This window comes from Orcinus orca, chromosome 6 (assembly GCF_937001465.1).
Source record: "Orcinus orca chromosome 6, mOrcOrc1.1, whole genome shotgun sequence".
Classification (NCBI taxonomy): Eukaryota; Metazoa; Chordata; class Mammalia; order Artiodactyla; family Delphinidae; genus Orcinus; species Orcinus orca.
Window position 1 is genome coordinate 64,483,465 of NC_064564.1, and position 20,962 is coordinate 64,504,426.

The 20,962-nt window shown below is 38.1% G+C and overlaps 1 protein-coding gene across 2 annotated transcripts in view; it reads right to left on the bottom strand.

The window, feature by feature from the left end:
• Positions 1-18,189: 18,189 nt before the first annotated feature.
• The window catches only part of IL33 (interleukin 33), a 46,622-nt gene continuing 43,849 nt past the window's right edge, over positions 18,190-20,962 (bottom strand). For both annotated transcript variants that reach the window (XM_049711333.1, XM_004279119.3), the window contains exon 8: positions 18,190-20,148. In XM_049711333.1, the coding sequence (XP_049567290.1) occupies positions 19,942-20,148 (207 nt within the window). In that variant the 3' untranslated portion in view covers positions 18,190-19,941. The remainder of the gene's footprint in view (positions 20,149-20,962) is intronic.

The window sequence follows — 20,962 nt, forward strand, 5'->3', positions numbered from 1 at the left end:
TAGTTTTCTGGTGGCATCTTTAGGATTCTCTATGTATAGTATCCTGCGATCTGCAAACAGTGACAGCTTTACTTTTTCCTTTCTGATTTGAATTCCTTTTATTTCTTTTTCTTCTCTGGTTGCTTTGGCTAAAACTTCCAAAACTATGTTGAATAATAGTGGTGATAGTGGGCAACCTTGTCTTGTTCCTGATCTTAGTGAAAATTGTTTCAGGTTTTCACCATTGAGAACGATATTGGCTGTGGGTTTGTCACATATGGCCTTTATTATGTTGAGGTAAGTTCCCTCTATGCCTACTTTCTGGAGGGTTTTTATCATAAATGGGTGTTGAATTTTGTCAAAAGCTTTTTCTGCATCTATTGAGATGATCATATGGTTTTTATCCTTCATTTTGTTAATATGGTGTATCACATTGATTGATTTGCATATATTGAAGAATCCTTGCATTCCTGGGATAAACCCCACTTGATCATTGTGCATGATCCTTTTAATGTGCTGCTGGGTTCTCTTTGCTAGTATTTTGTTGAGGATTTTTACGTCTATGTTCATCAGTGATATTGGCCTGTAGTTTTCTTTCTTTTTGACATCTTTGTCTGGTTTTGGTATCAAGGTGATGGTGGCCTCGTAGAATGAGTTTGGGAGTGTTCCTCCCTCTGCTATATTTTGGAAGAGTTTGAGAAGGATAGGTGTTAGCTCTTCTCTAAATTTTTGATAGAATTCGCCTGTGAAGTCCTCTGGTCCTGGGCTTTTATTTGGAAGATTTTTAATCACAGTTTCAACTTCAGTGCTTGTGATTGCTCTGTTTATATTTTCTATTTCTTCCTGGTTCATTCTCAGAAGGTTGTGCTTTTCTAAGAATTTGTCCATTTCTTCAAGGTTGTCCATTTTGTTGGCATATAGTTGCTTGTAGTAATCTCTCATGATCCTTTGTATTTCTGCAGTGTCAGTTTATACTTCTCCTTTTTCATTTCTAATTTCTATTGATTTGAGTCTTCTCCCTTTTTTTCTTGATAAGTCTGGCTAATGGTTTATCAGTTCTGTTTATCTTCTCAAAGAACAAGCTTTTAGTTTTATTGATTTTTGCTATTGTTTCCTTCATTTCTTTTTCATTTATTTCTGCTCTGATCTTTATGATTTCTTTCCTTCTGCTATCTTTGGGGTTTTGTTTGTTTGTTTGTTTTTTGTTCTTCTTTCTTTAATTGCTTTAGGTGTAAGGTTAGGCTGTTTATTTGAGATTTTTCTTGTTACCTGAGGTAGGATTGTGTTGCTATAAACTTCCCTCTTAGAACTGCTTTAGCAGCACCCAATAGGTTTTGGGTCATCGTGTTTTTATTTTCATTTGTTTCTACGTATTTTTTGATTTCCTTTTGATTTCATCAGTGATCTCTTGGTTATTTAGTAGTGTATTGTTTAGCCTCCAGGTGTTTGTATTTTTTACAGATATTTTCCGGTAATTGATATCTAGTCTCATAGCGTTGTGGTCAGAAAAGATACTTGATACAATTTCAATTTTCTTAAATTTACCAAGGCTGATTTGTGACCCAAGATATGATCTATCCTGGAGAATGTTCCATGAGCACTTGAGAAGAAAGTGTATTCTGTTGTTTTTGGGTGGATAGTCGTATAAATATCAAGTAAGTCCATCTTTTTTAATGTGTCATTTAAAGCTCGTGTTTCCTTGTTTATTTTCATTTTGGATGATCTGTCCATTGGTGAAAAAAGGGGTGTTAAAGTCCCCTACTATGATTGTGTTACTATCGATTTCCCCTTTTATGGCTGTTAGTATTTGCCTTATGTATTAAGGTGCTCCTATGTTGGGTTCATAAATATTTACAGTTGTTATATCTTCTTCTTGGATTGATCCCTTGATCATTATGTAGTATCCTTCTTTGTCTCTTGTAATAGTCTTTATTTTAAAGTCTATTTTGTCTGATATGAGAATTGCTAGTCCAGCCTTCTTGTGATTTCCATTGGAATTGAATATCTCTTTTCCATCCCCTCATATTCAGTCTGTATGTGTCCCTAGGTCTGAAGTGGGTCTCTCATAGACAGCATATATGAGTCTTGTTTTTGTATCCATTCAGCCAGTCTATGTCTTTTGGTTGGAGCCTTTAATCCATTTAACGTTAAGGTAATTATCGATATGTATGTTCCTATTCCCATTTTCTTAATTGGTTTTGTTTTGTTATTGTAGTTGCCTTCCTTTATTTGTGTTTCCTGCCTAGAGAAGTTCCTTTAGCATTTGTTGTAAAGCTGGTTTGGCGGTGCTGAATTCTCTTAACTTTTGCTTGTTTGTAAAGGTTTTAATTTCTCCATCGAATCTGAATGAGATTCTTTCTGGGTAGAGTAATCTTGGTTGTAGGTTTTTCCCTTTCATCAGTTTAAATATGTCCTGCCCTCTTTTCTGGCTTGCAGCATTTCTACTGAAAGATTAGCTGTTAACCTTATAGGGATTCCCTTGTGTGTTATTTGTTGTTTTTCCCTAGCTGCTTTTAATGTTTTTTCTTTGTATTTAATTTTGGTAGTTTGTTTAATATGTGTCTTGGCGTGTTTCACATTGGATTTATCTTCTATAGGACTCTCTGAGCCTCCTGAACTTGACTGACTCTTTCCTTTCCCATATTAGGGAAGTTTTCAACTATAATCTCTTCAAATATTTTCTCAGTCCCTTTCGTTTTCTCTTCTTCTTCTGGGACCCCTATATTTTGAATGTAGTTGCATTTAATGTTGTCCCAGAGGTCTCTGAGACTGTCCTCAATTCTTTTCATTCTTTTTTCTTTATTCTGCTCTGCAGTAGTTATTTCCACTATTTTATCTTCCAGGTCACTCATCCGTTCTTCTGCCTCAGTTATTCTGCTATTGACTCCTTCTAGAGAATTTTTAATTTCATTTATTGTGTTGTTCATCATTTTTTGTTTGCTCTTTAGTTCTTTTAGGTCCTTGTTAAATGTTTCTTGTATTTTCCCCATTCTGTTTCCAAGATTTTGGATATCTTTACTATCATTACTCTGAATTCTTTTTCAGGTAGACTGCTAATTTCCTCTTTATTTGTTTGGTCTGGTAGGTTTTTACGTTGCTTCTTCATCTGCTGTGTGTTTCTCTGTCTTCTCATTTTGCTTAACTTATTGTGTTTGGGGTCTCCTTTTCACAGGCTGCAGGTTCATAGTTCCCATTGTTTTTGGTGTCTGCCTCCAGTGGCTAAGGTTGGTTCAGTGGGTTGTGAAGCCTTCCTGGTGGAGGGCACTGTTGCCTGTTTTCTGGTGGATGAGGCTGGATCTTGTCTTTCTGGTGGGCAGGACCGTGTTGGTGGTGTGTTTTGGGGTGTCTGTGACCTTATTATGCTTTTAGGCAGCCTCTCTGCTAATGGGTGGGGTTGTGTTCCTGTCTTGCTAGTTGTTTGACTTAGGGTGCCCAGCACTGTAGCCTGCTGGTCGTTGAGTGGAGCTGGGTCTTAGCATTGAGATAGAGATCTCTGGGAGAGCTTTCTCCATTTCATATTACATGGAGCCGGGCGGTCTCTGATGGACCAGTGTCCTGAACTCGACTCTCTTACATCAGAGGCACAGGCCTGACACCCGGCCAGAGCACCAAGACCCTGTCAGACACGTAGCTCAGAAGAAAAGGGAGAAAGAAAGAAAGAAAGAAAGAAAGAAAATAAAGTTTTTAAAATAAAATATTAAAAAGTAATAAAAAAAGGAGGAAGAGAGCAACAAAACCAAAAAACAAATCCACCAATGATAACAAGCGCTAAAAACTATACTAAAAAAAGAAAAAATACAAAAAAATAGACAGACAGATCCCTAGGACAAATGGTAAAAGCGAAGCTATACAGATAAAATCACACCAAGAAGCATAAACATACACAGTCACAAAAAGAGAAAAAGGAAAAAAGAAATATATGGTTGCTCCCAAAGTCCACTGCCTCAATTTTGGGATGGTTCGTTGTCTATTCAGGTATTCCCCAGATACAGTGTACATCAAGTTGATTGTGTAGATTTAATCCACTGCTCTTGAGGCCACTGGGAGAGATTTCCCTTTCTCTTCTTTGCACAGCTCCTGGCGTTCAGCTTTGTGTTTGGCCCCACCTCTGCATGTAGGGTGCCTAAGGGCGTCCTTTCTTGGCTCAGATAGGATGGGGTTAAAGTAGCAGCTGATTAGGTGGCTCTGGCTCACTCACGCCTTGGGGGAGGGAGCGATGCGGCTTGCTGGGCGAGCCTGTGGCGGCAGAGGCCACCATCACGTTGCAACAGACTGAGGCATGCCGTGTGTTCTCCTGGGGAAGTTGTCCCTGGATCACAGGACCCTGGCAGTGGCGGGCTGCACAGACTCTCAGGAGGGGAGGTGTGGATAGTGACCTGTGCTTGCACATAGGCTTCTGGGTGGCTGCAGCAGCAGCCTTAGCGTTTCATGCCCGTCTCTGGTGTCTGTGCTGATAGGCGTGGCTCCCACCGCTCTCAGGAGCTCGTTTAGGCGGTGCTCTGAATCCCCTCTCCTCACGCACCATGAAACAATGGACTCTTGCCTCTTAAGTGGTTCCAGACTTTTTTCCCCCGACTCCCTCCCGGCTAATTGTGGTGCACTAGCCCCCTTCAGGCTTTGTTCACGCAGCCAACTCCAGTCCTCTCCCTGGGATATAACCGAAGCCCAAGCCTCAACTCCCAGCCCCCACCCGTCCTGGCTGGCCGGTGAGCAGACAAGCCTCTCAGGCTGGTGAGTGCTGGTCAGCACCAATCCTCTGTGCGGGAATCTCTTAGCTTTGCCCTCTGCACCCCTGTTGCTATGCTGTCCTCCATGTCTCCGAAGCTTTCCCCCCGTCACCCCCGGTCTCTGCCAGTGAAGGGGCTTCCTAGTGTGTGGAAACTTTTCCTCCTTCACAGCTCCCTCCCAGCGGTGCTGGTCCCATCCCTATTCTTTTGTCTCTGTTTTTTCTTTTGCCCTACCCAGGTTCGTGGGGATTTTCTTGCCTTTTGGGAAGGCTGAGGTCTTCTGCCAGCATTCAATAGGTGTTCTGTAGGAGTTGTTCCACGTATAGATGTATTTCTGGTGTATTTGTGGGGAGGAAGGTGATCTCCACGTCTTACTCTTCTGCCATCGTGAGCGTCTCTCCTCTTCTTTAAATGTTTCATAGAATTTGCCTGTGAGGCCATCTGGTCCTGCACTTTTGTTTGTTGGGAGTTTTTAAATCACAGTTTCAATTTCAGTACTTGTGATTATTCTGTTCATATTTTTTATTTCTTTCTGGTTCGGTCTTGGGAGATTGTACCTTTCTAAGAATTTGTCCATTTCCTCCAGGTTGTCCATTTTATTGGTATATAGCTGCTCATAGTAGTGTCTTAAAATCCTTTGTATTTCTGTGGTGTCAGTTGTAATTTCTCCTTTTTCATTTCTGATTTTATTGATTTGGGCTCTCTCCCTTTTTTCTTGATGAGTCTGGCTAAAGGTTTATCAATTCAAAGAACCAGCTTTTACTTGCATTCATCTTTTCTATTGTTTTCTTAGTCTCTATTTCATTTATTTCTGCTCTGATCTTTATGATTTCTTTCCTTTTACTAACTTTAGCTTTTGTTTGTTCTTCTTTAGTTATAAGGTTGGGTTGTTTATTTGAGATTTTTCTTGTTTCCTGTGGTAAGACTGTATTGCTATAAATTTCCCCCTTAGAACTGCTTTTCCCATATCCCATAGGGTTTGTATTGTCGTGTTTTCATTTTCTTTTGTCTCTAAGTATTTTTAATTTCCTCTTTGATTTCTTCAGTGATCTATTGGTTGTTTACTAGCTTATTGCTTAGCCTCCACGTGTTTGTGTTTTTTGAAGTTTTTTTTCCTTGTAGTTGATTTCCAATCTCATAGCACTGTGGTTGGAAAAGATGCTTGATATGATTTCAGTTTTTAAAAATTTACCAGGACTTCTTTTGTGGCCCAGCATGTAATCTATTCTGGAGAATGGTCTATGTGAACTTGAAAGAATGTGTATTCTGCTGCTTTCAGATGGAATGCTCTATAAATATTAACTAAGCCCATCTGGTCTAATGTGTCTTTTAAGGCCTGTGTTTCCTTATTGATATTCTGTCTGCATGATGTGTCTACTGATGTAAGTGAAGTGTTAAAGTCTCCCACTATTATTGTGTTACTGTCAATTTATCCTTTTATATCTGTTAACATTTGCCTTATATATTGAGGTGTTCCTATGTTCTGTGCATATATATTTATTACAAGTGTTATATCTTCTTCTTGGATTGATTCTGTGATCATTATGTAGTTTTGTTCTTTGTCTCCTGTAACAGTCTTTATTTTAAAGTCTATTTTGGGGAATTCCCTTGTGGTCCAGTGGTTAGGATTTGGTGCTTTCACTGCCATGGCCTGGGTTCAATCCCTAGCTGGTGAACTAAGATCCCCCAAGCTGCACAGTGGCCAAAAAACAAACAAACAAACAAATAAAGTCTATTTTGTCTGATATGAGTATCACTACTTCAGCTTCCTTTGATTTCCATTTTCATGGAATACCTTTTTCTATCCCCACACTTCCAGTCTGTATGTGTCTCTAGATATGAAGTGGGTCTCTTGTAGACAGCATCCTTATGGGTCTTGTTTTTGTATCCATTCAGCCAGTCTATGTCTCTTGATTGGAGCATTTAATCCGTTTATATTTAAGGTAATTATTGATACATATGTTGTTATTGCCATTTTGTTAATTGTTTTGGATTTGTTTTTGTAGGTTTTTTTTATTCCTTTCCTCTTTTGTTATCTCCTCTTGTGATTTATGACTATCTTTAATATTGTGTTTGGATTCCTTTTTCTTTTTTGTGTGTATTATCTATTATAGATTTTTGTAGTTACCATGAGGTTTTGCTCTAGCAGTCTATATGTATACATGATTGTTTTAGGTTGCTGATCTCTTAATTTCAATTGCATTTCAGGTATCCAGCATTTGTGCCAGAGGAACTCACGATTGCTCGTTTTGATATCATATTTGTGTGTCCATGATTTCCTACACTTACTGTATGTTTGCTTTACTAGTGAGATTTCCCATTTTGTAATTTTCTTGTTTCTAGTTGTGGCCTTTTTTTTTCCACTTAAAGAAGTTCCTTTAGCATTTGTCATAACACTGGTTTGGTGGTGCTGAATTCTTTAAGCTTTCATTTGTCTGTAAAGCTTTTGATTTCTCATCGAATGTGAATGAGAGCCTTGCTGGGTCGAGTATTTTTGGTTGTAGCTTTTTCCCTTTCATCACTTTAAATATATTTTTCCACTCCCTTTTGGCCTGTAGAGTTTCTGCTGAAAAATCAGCTGATAGTCTTATGGGGATTCCCTTGTATGTTATTTGCTGCTTTTTCCTTGTTGCTTTTAATATTTTCCCTTTGTCTTTAATTTTTGTCAATTTGATTAGTATGTGTCTTGGTGTGTTCCTCCATGGGTTAATTCTATAAGGGACTCTGTGCTTCCTGGACTTGGGTGACTGTTTATCTTTTTGAATATTTTCTCAGGCTCCTTCTCTCCCTCTTCTCCTTCTGGGACCCCTATAATGTGAATGTTGGTGTGTTTGCTGTTGTCCCAGATGTCTCTTAAACTGTCCTCATTTCTTTTCATTCTTTTTTCTTTATTCTGTTCCATAGCGGTGATATCCACCACTGTGTCTTCCAGTTCAATGATTCATTCTTCTGCCTCATTCATTCTGCTATTGATTCCTTCTAGTGTGTTTTTCATTTCAGTTATTGTATTCTTCAACTCTGTTTGGTTGTTCTTTATATTTTCTATCTCTTTGCTAACAACTTCTTGTGACTTCTCAGTCTGTGCATCTGTTCTTTTTATGAGTTCTTGGATCATCTTTGTAGCCATTTCTTGGAACTCTTTCATGGGTAGGTTGCCTATCTCCACTTCACTTAGTTGTTCTTCTGGGGTTTTATCTTGTTCCTTTGTCTGGAACATATTCCTTTGCCATCTCATTTTTGAATTTCTATTTGTATTTTTATGTATGTAGTAGCTTGGTTACATTTCTCAACCTTGGAGTGGTCTTCTGTAGGGGCTGTCCTATGTGTCCCAGAAGTACACTCCCCTCTCATCACCCAAGAGCCAGGGACCAGCTGGTTCCAGGGTAGGTTCTGACCTGTGTTTGTGGACTCAGTTCCACAGGCTGCAGGATTGTAGTTTCCTTCCTTCTGGTGTCTGGCCCCTGGTGGGTGAGGCTGGTCTAGAGGCTTGTGCAGGCTTCCTGGTGGGAGGAGTCAATGCCTGCCCACTGGTGGGTAGAGCTGTTTCTTGGCCCTCTGGTGGGCAGGGCAGTGTCAAGGGGCATGTCTTAGGCTGGCTGTGGGATCAGGAAGTCTTTAGGCAGCCTGTCTACTGATGGGTGGGCTTGTGTTCCCACCCTATTGGTTGTTTGGCCTTAGGTGTCCTAGCACTGGAGCTTACAGGCTACTGTGTGGGCCCAGGTCTCCATGCCAAGGAACCAAAATGTCTGCATTTAGTCAGAGGTCATTTAGGTCCTTGCTGTGTCCACCACCAGCTTTTTTGACCCCAGAGAGGGACACAGCCATCCCCTGTCTCCCCAGGAGACCTTTCAAGACCTGCAGGTAGGTCTGGGCTAGACTCCTATGGAGTCACTACTTTTGCGCTGGGTCTTGGTGCATGTGAGACCTTGTGTGTGCTCTTAAGAGTGGAGTCTCTGTTTCCTCCAGTCCTGTGGAGCTCCTGCAATCAATTGCTGGCATTCAAAGCCAAATGCTCTGGGAGCTCCTCCTCCCAATTCTGGACCCCTAGGCTGGGGAGCCTGGCATGTGGCTCAGAGCTCTCACTCCTGTGGGAGAACTTCTGCAATATAATTATTCTCCAGGTTGTGGGTCACCCACCTGTGTGGTATGGAATTTGATTATATCAAGAGTGCACCCCTCCTACTGTCTTGTGGTTTCTTCTTTGTGTCTTTGGATATAGAATACCTTTTTTTTTTTTTGTAGATTCCAGTCCTTTTAATCGATGGTTGTTCAGCAGTTAGTTGTGATTTTGGTGTGTTCATGAGAAGAGGTGAGCTCAAGGTCCTTTTACTCTGCTATCTTGTCCTCACAGTCTTTCAAGATTTTGAGTTTGGTTTCTGGAGAATTGTCATTTTCTTTTCTTTTTTCTTTTTAACATCTTTATTGGAGTATAATTGCTTTACAGTGTTGTGTTAGTTTCTGTTGTATAACAAAGTGAATCAGCTATATGTATACATATATCCCCATATCCCCTCCCTCTTTCATTTTCTTTTTAAAATATCGTGTCACTATGGTTTTTCATGGTGCTTGATGACTTGTTCCTCTGTGGTGTACTTGAAGTAGTGAACATCTTTCTTGTTTAGGTAGAGCTTTTGTTCAATTTGATTTTAATTTTTCAACGGGTTGGTAATTAAGTCCTTCCTTTTGTTTTTTACTAGGTGGTGCTATAGCACAAGTTTTAGGTTTCTCTTGCTTGAGATGGCTCTAGCTATATTTGAGAATCAGCACTTTGCTTCCTCTACCACCTCTATCAGAGGTGTTACCAGTGCCCTTGTTATTGCTACTTGTGCTCCTGGGGTCACTGGTGTCTTGTTGCTGGTGCCAGTGCTATTTCTGGCATTGCTGCTGGGGCACCAGAATGGTGGGTGGCTCTGCTGTGTCCAGGTTCACCTGGGTTGTGAGCACTGTCACTGTGGCAGGGAGAGGGGGAAATTTGGGACAAGCCAGGATTATGGTTCCCTCTACCACTTCTGGAGTTGTCATGTTCATGGGTGACTGGAGTCATGGGTGCCACTGTGGTGGTAAGAACTAGATTGTGGGCCCTGATGCTACTGCTGCCCAGTTGCTTGTGGATGTGGGTGCTGCTGCGGCTTAGAGGCCAGACTTGTGTGCACCACCTCTGTTGCTGCTATCAGGTTCTCTGGGGCTGCAGCCTCAGCCACCATGGCCAGGAGGACCAGGATAGCTGTACTGCCTCCACTCTTCCCCCAGTTCTGTCTGTTCTATGAGTTCATATCCACCCACCTTTAGATGTACAAACGTGTGGATCTCTCCAGCATCCTGATGTGTTGGGCAGCAGAGCCTTTGTTAAATTATGCGTGTTTTACTAGTTATAGATAGAAGGGGAGAGGTAAAGGGACTGTCTCATACTACCATAATGCTGACATCACTGTGTCTTACTGTGTTTTAAGAGTTCTTCATATAGTCTAGATATGTCTTTTAGCAAATACATGTTTTGCAAATGTTTTCTTATAGTCTTTGGCTTGTCTTCTCACTCTTTTTAGTACCATCTTTCTAAGAGCAGAAGTTTTTAATTTTGATGAATTCCAAAATATCAAATTTTTAAATTTTATGGATCATATTTTTGATATCCTACATAAAAAATCTTTAACCCAGTGTCACATAGATTTTCTCTTATGTTTTCTTCTAGATTTATAGTTTTACGCTTTACTTTTTATGTCTGTGATTCGTCTTGAGTTTTCATATGTAGTGCAAGGTATGGCTTGAAGTTTAATGGTTTTTTTCTTTTCGTTCGTTCTTTCTTTTTTTGTTTTTTGCATATGGATATGCAATTGTTCCAACACCATTTGTTGAAAAGATTACCTTTTTTTTTCTATTGAATTGACTTCGCATCTTTGGGAATAATCTGTTGTGTATATATAGTTGAGTCTATTTTTGAACTATCTATGCTGTTCCACTGATGACTTTGTCTATCTTTATGGAAATACCACACTCTTAACATAAATGTAGCTTTATAATAAGTCTTGAAAGCAAATAGTAGAGACCTCTAGTGTTGTTTTTCTTTTTAGAAATTGTTTTGGCTATTCTAGGTCCTCAGAATTTCTATGTACATTTTAAAATCAGATTGGGATTTTGATTGGGATTGCACCAAACATATATCAACCTCAGGAGAATGGACATCTAACCATATTGAATCTTCTGACCCCTGAACAAGGTATGTCTTTCCATTTATTTAGGTCTTCTTTAATTTCTCTCAGTTGTGCTTGGTAGTTTTCAGTGAACAGGGCTTGCACATCTTTGTCAGATTTATCCCTAAATACTTTAAAATACTTAATTGTATTATAAATGGTAAAGATTTAAATTTCCAATTGTCTTTTGTTATTATATTATATAGAAATAAAAGTGATTTTTGTGTATTGTAACATCCTGGATCTTTGTTAAACTCAATTTATAGTTCTATTAGCTTCTTTGCAAATTACATCAGACTTTCTACATGGATGATTATGTTATTTTAAATAAAGACAGTTTTACTTTTTGTTTTCCAGTCTGGATTATTTATTTCTTTGTCTTGCCTTATTGCAATGACTAGAAGCCCCAATAAAATGCTAGATACAACTGGTGAGAGAAAAAGAAAAAAAGAGGTGGTGAGAGTGGACATCCGTTCATTGCTCTTGATCTTATTCAGTCTGTTGCCATTAATTATGATGTTAGCTGTAAGTGTGCTTTGGTCTATGCCCTTTATCATGTTTAGAAGTTGCGTTTTATTTCTAGTTTATTGAGTGCTTTTATTAGGAATGGATATTAGATTTTGAACTGCTTTTTCTGCATCTATCGACATCATCGTATTATTTTTCTGTTTTAATTTGTTAATGTGGTAAATTACATTGATTGATTTTTGAATATTTAACCAACCTTGTATTCCTGGGATAAACCCCACTTGGTCATGATGCATTTTTATATCTTTTAAATATATGTTTGTGTGTGTGTATCCTTTGTATGTATTATATATCCTTTTTCTGTATTGTTGGGTTTGATTTGCTAAAATTTTATTTAGTATTCTTTTATCTTTGTTCATGAAAACTATTGGTCTGTAGTTTTCAATGTCTTTGGTTTTTAGTGTAACACTTGCTGCATAGAATTAGTTCAACAGAATTCCCTCAATTTTTTGATAGAGTTTGTTTAGAATTGATATTTCTTCCTTAAATATTTGGAAGAATTCAACAATGAAGACTGGAGTTTTTAATGAGAGGATTTTAAACTACAGATTCACTTAAAAAAATTTTATTGGACTATAGTTGATTTACAATGTTGTGTTAGTTTCAGGTGTATAGCAAAGTGAATCAGTTATACATACACATATATCCACTCTTTTTAAGATTCTTTTCCCTTATAGGCCATTACAGAGTATTGAGTAAATCAATATAGGGCCATTCATATTGTCTGTTTCTTCTTGAGTAAGTCTTGATAGTTTGTATCTTTCAAGTAATCTATTTTTATTAAAATTGCCAAGTATTGTCCATAATATTCCCTTTTTTATCCTTTTAATATCTTTAGAATCTATACTGATGACAACTCTCTTACTATTGATGTTGGTAATTTGTATCATCATTTTTTTCCTAATCAATCTGGTAAAAGATTTATCCATTTTATTGATTTTTCTGCAATATCGAGCTTTTGTTTCCATTGATTTCTCTATTGTTTTTCTGATCAATTTAATATTAATAAATTATTATATAATTTTTTAGTTATCCCATTTCTATATTTTGGAACATCTACGCTCTTATCCAATGATTTTTTGAAGGAATATGAGTCATTCTTTCATTTTTGCTTTTAAATCTTTTTATATTTATAATGTAATATTTGAAGTATATGAAAGACTATATGTAACTTATTGGTAGGTTAAGAAGTATGATCAAATAAACCTCTATGAACTTAGTGGATTACTTCTATACCTGTAAGATCACATCCATTCTGATTCCACCCCCACCCCGACCATCACACTTTATTTCTTAGAGGTTTTTTCTTAAAGTCATGGAGGGATTTGATTGTGCCTTTCTATATTCCAATTATACCTAAGAAAGATTGTTCTTGGGTTTGCCTGTCTTTCTAAACAAACATTCACTGAGTGGTTGCAATGTGCAAGGCAATTCTTATCAGTGTCCTAAGAAGCAGGTATTACCATCACCTCTTCTATGGATGAGTTTGCTTTAAGCCACATTCAACAGAAAACCCACCATTAGCTTAAGCAAACATGGTTTTATTTTTCTCTCTCAACAAGAAAGTCTGCAGTTAACACTACAAGACTAGTATGGCAGCAAGAAAATGTCACGTGTGACCTGGAGTCTTACATTAGTTTCCCCAGAAGTAGATTCCGATTAAGGGATTTATCAGCATGTGATTTACTAAGGAAGTGTTCCCAAGAAATACTGCTATGGGAGTTGGGCAGGGCAGGGATGGACAGGGATCTAAACAAGAATGTGATCTCATGCTGAAGTCCAGCAGAGCTTCCACATGAACCCTGTAGGGGAATTTTTGAGTGAAATTTAAGACAGAGTTGTTTCACCCAAAACAAGGGAGCTGGGCTTTCAGGAGCTTTATAAGGCTGGTGGAAGGAATGCAAACTCACAGAAACTTTTATCTCTCTGTGCAAGAGAGAAAAGCAGCATCAGTACTATAAGTGCAGTCTTTGTAAGAAGAGATGCAAGTGCTGGATATTGAAAGCACACAGAAAGTGGTAGTGGTGGCGGTGGTGTGGGTGTATGGTACACACATAAATGTTACCAAAGAATCCAGTATAAAGAAACTTAAGATTTGAGCAGAACACGAATATTGTTCTCTACACCAGCGTTCTCCCATTTTTCCTCCTGCCATTTTTAATATGTAAGCCTTTGTCTCCTTGCTTACTGCTTCATGGTCAGTTTTCTGCTGCACATTCAGCCTCATACTTATGGTCTAGGTAGGAAGAAGGGGAGAGGGTGAAAGACTGAAAAAGGACATGCCAGCTGAATATGTCCCCTTTAAAAAGTTTTTCTCAGGGACTTCCCTGGTGGCACAGTGGTTAAGAATCTGCATGCCAATGCAGGGGACATGGGTTCGAGCCCTGGTCTGGGAGAATCCCACGTACCGTGGAGTGGCTGAGCCTGTGTGCCACAACTACTGAGCCTGAGCTCTAGAGCCCGTGAGCCACAACTACTGAGCCTACGTGCCACAACTACTGAAGCCCGCACACCTAGAGCCTGTGCTTTACAGCAAGAGAAGCCACTGCAATGAGAGGCCTGCGAACCACAGTGAAGAGTAGCCTCCACTCACAGCAACTTGAGAAAACCCACACAAAGCAATGAAGACCCAATGCAGCCATAAATAAATAAATAAATAGTTTTTCTCAAACCATTATACTGTCTATCTTTTATTGTCCAGAACGGTTTCAAATGGTTACCACATTACTGTGTGGAAGTCTGGGAAGGAGTGTATTTTTAGTTGGGCATATTGCTGCCCAGGTCAAAATGAGTTTCTGTGGGCAAGGAAGTAGGGGTGGTGCTGATAGATAGTAAGTAAACGACTACAATATTTGGTATCTCCTCATTTTTGCAGAGGATAAACTGAGATTGAGAGAGGTTATATAATTTGCTGAAGTTGCACAGGCAGTAAACAGTAAACCAAGCCTATGTTCTTTTTTTGTTTTTTAATATTTATTTATTTATTTAGCTGCATCGGGTTTTCATTGTGGCACGCGGGTTCTTTTGTTGTGGGGCACATGCTTCTTTCTAGTTGTGGCACATGGGCTCTAGAGCATGTGGGCTTTGGAACATGTGGGCTCTAGAGCACACAGGCTCAGTAATTGCAGTGCATGGGCTTAGTTGCCTCGCAGCATGTGGGATCTTAGTTCCCTGACCAGGGATGGAACTGGAGTCCCCTGCATTGGAAGGTGGATTCTTAACCATTGTGCCACCAGGGAAGTCCCAGCCTGTGTTCTTAATATGCTAGGCAGTGATTCATGCGTTCTCTTTATGGGAGTGTCCTCTGGGTTAGGGACTGTAATTGGACTTGAGGAAGTGTTTCATCATCTTGGCACTTCAACAGGAAGTAGCTCATTGATACATCCAGTATATATGGCATATATTTAAGGAGTATCTGCTAGAAGATGAGATTTCTGAGCTGTAGAGCTGATAGTATGAGGGGAGAAGGAGTTTTAGGACCAGACTGTCCCAAACCCAACTGGAGTATCCCAGCTTAAGATTTCTCTATCCACCATGCAGTTTCTCAGCATGAGGCACAAAGGTTGAAATTGGTGGGGTTTTTTTTTTTTGATTTTTTTTTCTGCAGATATGGGGGTTGTGAATTAATCCTTTTAGACTTTAAACAACCTGTTGCATTCTACTTAAATTAGGAATTTTCTTTCCCCAACTCCCCAAATTTCAACTCTTACTTAGTTTTCTTTCCCAATTCTAAGTCACTTTACTCATTCAAATAAAATTTTCCTGACAATATTTCAAGGTGTCCAATAAATGCATAAAAATGTAAACAACATAAATAAAATGAGGGAAAACTAAATTTTGACATAATTGTCATTTCTGATAAAATGAAATGGGCAAATTCATTCTGGTAATATGTGTTATCCAACATCAAAACAAATGCAAGTTTGGAAGTTTTAGCCACAACAATCAGAGAAGAAAAAGAAATAAAAGGAATCCAAATCAGAAAAGAAGAAGTAAAGCTGTCACTGTTTGCAGATGACATGATACAATACATAGAGAATCCTAAAGATGCTACCAGAAAACTACTAGAGCTAATCAATGAATCTGGTAAAGTAACAGAATACAAAATAAATGCACAGAAATCTCTTGCATTCCTATACACTAATCATGAAAAATCAGAACAAAAATTAAGAGAACACTCCCATTTACCATTGCAACAAAAAGAATAAAATACCTAGGAATAAACCTAGCTAAGGAGACAAAAGACCTGTATGCAGAAAACTATAAGACACTGATGAAAGAAATTAAAGACGATACAAACAGATGGAGAGATATACCATGTTCTTGGAAAAGAAGAATCAAGATTGTGAAAATGACCAAACTACTCAAAGTAATCTACAGATTCAGTGCAATCCCTATCAAACTACCAATGGCATTTTTCACAGAACTAGAACAAAAACTTTCATAATTTGTATGGAAACAAAAGACACCAAATAACCAACGCAATCTTGAGAAAGAAAAATGGAGCTACAGGAAATCAGGCTCCCAGACTTCAGACTATACTACAGAGCTACAGTAATCAAGACATTTATGGTGCTGGCACAAAAACAGAACTATAGATCATTGGAGCAGGATAGACAGCCCAGAGATAAACCCACGCACATATGGTCACCTTATTTTTGATAAAGGAGGCAAGAATATACGATGGAGAAAACACAGCCTCTTCAATAAGTGGTGCTGGGAAAATTGGATAGCTACATGTAAAAGAATGAAATTAGAACACTCCCTAACACCATACACAAAAATAAGCTCAAAATGGATTAAAGACCTAAATGTAAGGCCAGACATTCTAAAACACTTAGAGGAAAACATAGGCAGAACACTCTATGACATAAATCACAGCAAGATCCTTTTTGACCCACCTCCTAGAGAAATGGAAATAAAAACAAAAGTAAACAAATGGAACCTAATGAAACTTAAAGCTTTTGGCACAGCAAAGGAAAACATAAATAAGACCAAAAGACAACCCTCAGAATGGTAGAAAATATTTGCTAATGAAGCAACTGACAGAGGATTAATCTCCAAAATTTACAAGCAGTTCATGCAGCTCAATATCCAAAAAACAAAAAACCCAATCCAAAAATGGGCAGAGGGCCTAAACAGACATTTCTCCAATGTAGACATACAGATTGCCAACAAACACATGAAAGAATGCTCAGCATCACTAATCATTAGAGAAATGCAAATCAAACCTACAATGAGGTATCACCTCACACCAGTCAGAATGGCCATCATCAAAAAATCTACAAACAATAAATGCTGGAGAGGGTGTGGAGAAAAGGGAACCTTCTTGCACTGTTGGTGGGAATGTAAATTGATACAGCCACTATGGAGAACAGTGTGGAGTTTCCTTAAAAAACCAAAAGTAGAATTACCATATGACCCAGCAATCCCACTACTGGGCATATACCCTGAGAAGACCATAATTCAAAAAGAGTCATGTACCACAATGTTCATTGCAGCTCTATTTACAATAGCCAGGACATGGAAGCAACCTAAGTGTCCATCAACAGATGAATGGATAAAGAAGATGTGGCTCATAGATACAATGGAATATTACTCAGCCATAAAAAGAAATGAAATTGAGTTATTTGTAGTGAGGTGGATGGACCTAGAGTCTGTCATACACAGTGAAGTAAGTCACAAAGAGAAAAACAAATACCATATGATAACACATATATATGGAATCTCAAAAAAAAAAAAAAAGAAAGGTTCTGAAGAACCTAGGGGCAGGACAGGAATAAAGACGCCGATATAGAGAATGGACTTGAGGACACGGGGAGTGGGAAGGGTAAGCTGGGACGAAGTGAGAGAGTGGCATGGACATATATACACTACCAAATATAAAATAGATATCTAGTGGGAAGCAGCCGCATAGCACAGGGAGATCAACTTGGTGCTTTGTGACTACCTAGAGGGGTGGGATAGGGAGGGTGAGAGTGAGAAACAAGAGGGAGGAGTTATGGAGATATATGTATATGTATAGCTGATTCACTTTGTGATAAAAGCAGAAATTAACACACCATTGTAAAGCAATTATACTCCTGTAAAGATGTTTAAAAAAAAAATGCAAGTAAATGACAAAAAGCTACCATACATTTGAATGTTTTAATCAAATAATACTGACTATAGTGATGGTGGAAAGTATTTTTTTAAAAAAGGAAAATTAAACTTGTAAAATAAGATAACCTGATTGAAAGATATCTAAATAAGCAGTTGGAAGTCCCAGGTTAAAGTTTTAATGCAAGTGTATGTTGGCTGTTTGATCTTGGGTAAAAGTCACTGAATACCTCCTTTGTACTGGCCACCATGATGGGCACTATGAGTACAAAGGTGAAAAAGACACAGTCTCTTCTCTGAAAAATCTTACTTAATTTTTTTTTTTTTTTTTTTCGGTACGAGGGCCTCTCACTGTTGTGGCCTCTCCCGTTGCGGAGCACAGGCTCTGGACGCGCCGGCTCAGCGGCCATGGCTCACGGGCCTAGCCGTTCCGCGGCATGTGGGATCTTCCCGGACTGGGGCATGAATCCGTGTCCCCTGCATCGGCAGGCGGACTCTCAACCACTGCGCCACCAGGGAAGCCCCTTACTTAATTTTGAATCACCAAAAATATTAGACAAATGACCTACTCCACTTACCAACATTGATGGATTGGTGTATGCTTACTTTCACTTAAGAATTTCACAATATGAGTCATTTTATCATAAAATCATTATGGTCTCACATACTTTTGAAAAATACAGTTTATTCAAGAATATGAACAATGTAATGGATATATTTGGTTACTTAATAATAATCGTTTAAGTATATCATACAGATACACATGGTCAACATTTAGTGTTTTTCAGAGGGAGTGATATAGATTCTGCTTTTATTTTTGTCTCTATAGTAAAATTATTGACAAAGTAATGAATCAAAGATATATTGTTCTATAATTGTTTGCACTCATACAGTAATTCTCAGCCTCTTTTATTTTATGTTCCATCAACAGTTATATTCAATATATCTCAACAAATTAAAAAGCCGACACTTTCAGAAAAAGTCATTTTATAAGTATTCTGTCATTATGTTTGTCATTTATTATCAGTATTACACCTGTGAAGAATTACAGTAGAAATTGCTAAGGTTTTAAAATAAGCAAAAATTATTTAGTAGTTGAGAAATGTTATTATATGGTTGAGTATAAACTTTAGTACCTTAGTAGCAATAAAACACAAAGACGTTTAATGAAGAATACTGCCATAAATAGGTTTACATAAAATTCTACACCATCAGGTAGAAAAAGCAGAATAAAAATGTTGGCATTCAGAGGTCAGGTTACGTGGAAGTGAGGTCAGGGGGTGCAGAAGGACACAGATGGTCAAAAGAAATGGAGAAAGAACAGAAGTCAAGTGAATATTCCATAGTAAGCAGGGTTATTGGGAAGCTAAACAACAAAAGGCCTTGTGCATGTCGGAAGAAAGGATGAGAAGAAATTTTGTCCAAGGTAATGAATATATCAAAAGTCATAGATTCCTGGAAGCCAGGGTCAGAAGAACATATGAAGGATAACCAGTTATTGAAATTGTAATGTTAATCCTATGTCCCGTCTAAGCTCTAGTAGGTTAGAGGACTTATGTCCACACCATGGTACTTGGAACCCATGGTACTTGGAACCCATGGTACTGGGATGCCCAAACATATATTGTGGCTCAGTGCTTTTAAAAATATTCTAGTTTGTTAGATATTCCTAATAATTTCAATTTCATGTCTGAACTAAAATTTATTTCACTTTCTAATGTAAGAATGCCTTGCTTAAAGTTAACTCAGTCTATAAAAATCAGAATTTTAAAAGTGAGTTAGAGGTGAAATTATTCACTTTTAAAATACTAGATTTGTTTTCCTTAATTTTTAAATTATCCTTGCCTTTTCACATGTTTATATTACCTGTCTAACTATATAGGCATCTGAAGTTTCGGTATTTACAAACTTGGTGTTTTATTCCAGTTGTGAAATGGTAAATCTGTGTAGCTTCCAGTTGTTTTTTTTTATTAGTGGCTCTAGTGTTTGAGGCTATTATTTGGAACGAGGGAGAATTATGTCCCTATGTAGCTCTTTAAATTGATCCCTGTCTAAAGCAAAATTGCGGATCAGTCCCTTTGCTTCTCCCCAGAGGTCTCAGCTCAAAATATGAAGAAGTTCTTTCAGGACTGAAAGAGGAAAAATGTAAAGGTCAGGCTGTATCTCTTCAGAATGTTGGCAAATCTCTTTACCAATATGCTATTTAATATACCAATACTTGTACTGAATATGCAGTGATACAGAGGGAAATAAAAAACAGAACTGAAGGATTATAAAAAATATTTTTATACATAATAAGGAAAACATTCCTCAGCATACTAAACATTCCATTTCCCTTCATGTTATCTGTCTCTTTATCGCTTATCCTTTCTCCAGTGGTAGCTGTTTGGACTACTCAACCCAAGATCCGCAGCTTTCCATCATATTAAGTTTGAGAGCTTAAATATGGTATTCTCTTCATTTGAATCCTCAGGGTGTTCCCCTCGTTTAATAAGAGCTAGGTGGTTATCCTTTACTCCTAGAAACACTCCAGGATTGCTCTTACATTCAAATGAAACACATTGGGAGGTCTCCTCATGAAGGACAAAGAAGGCCTGTTCTGGCAATTGGTTTTCACATTTTTGTAGCTGAGGAAGACAAGAGAGAAAGTAACCAATATGTGAGTTGGAAGTCCAGAGTCAACTTTACATCCCTGTATTGGAAACTAAAGGAGAATAATTATTCATAACTTGATATTTCTAGCAAGCCTGCTTACTGAGAAGGGGATGGGAGGTGGGGAAGAAATGAGCAGAGGGCCAAAGTAGGGGGATTTGATTTGATTCACTGATAGTATATTTTGAGAGACATGATGGCTTAGAATGACTGGATCTGGATGCAGTATTTCTGGATTCATACTTCTCTTTTGCCATGTAGTATCTCTGAGACCTGGACACTTTGCTTTACCTTTCAAGCCTCAGTTTTTTAGTGTAGCCAGTTTTCTAGATCGGTCAACTCCCAACTTACCCACAGATACATGAGTGATAGAAATGATTATTATTTTAAGTTATTAAGTGTTAGGGATGGTTTGTTACACAGCAAACCTAACCAATACAATAACTTCATAAGAGAGTTACTGTGAGAATTAAATGAGATAGTACTTGTAAAACCTTTAGCACACTTCTTGGTATATAATAAAGCTCAGTAGGGGTCAGCACTTATTATTGAGTAGTTATATATGCCAAACACTATTATATATACTTAGGAATGTTTTGTTAAGGGAGATGCTGATTACCATCCAGAGTTTATATTAATACCTTGCATGGCTATATTAGTTAGCTCTATATATTTATATAATTTATCTTCTATATTATACTTTAATGTTTTCTTCCTTGTGTCCACTTTGGCTTGTTTGTTCCTCAAGATGTTTATAATTCTTCATCATGACCAATATAATACTGCTAT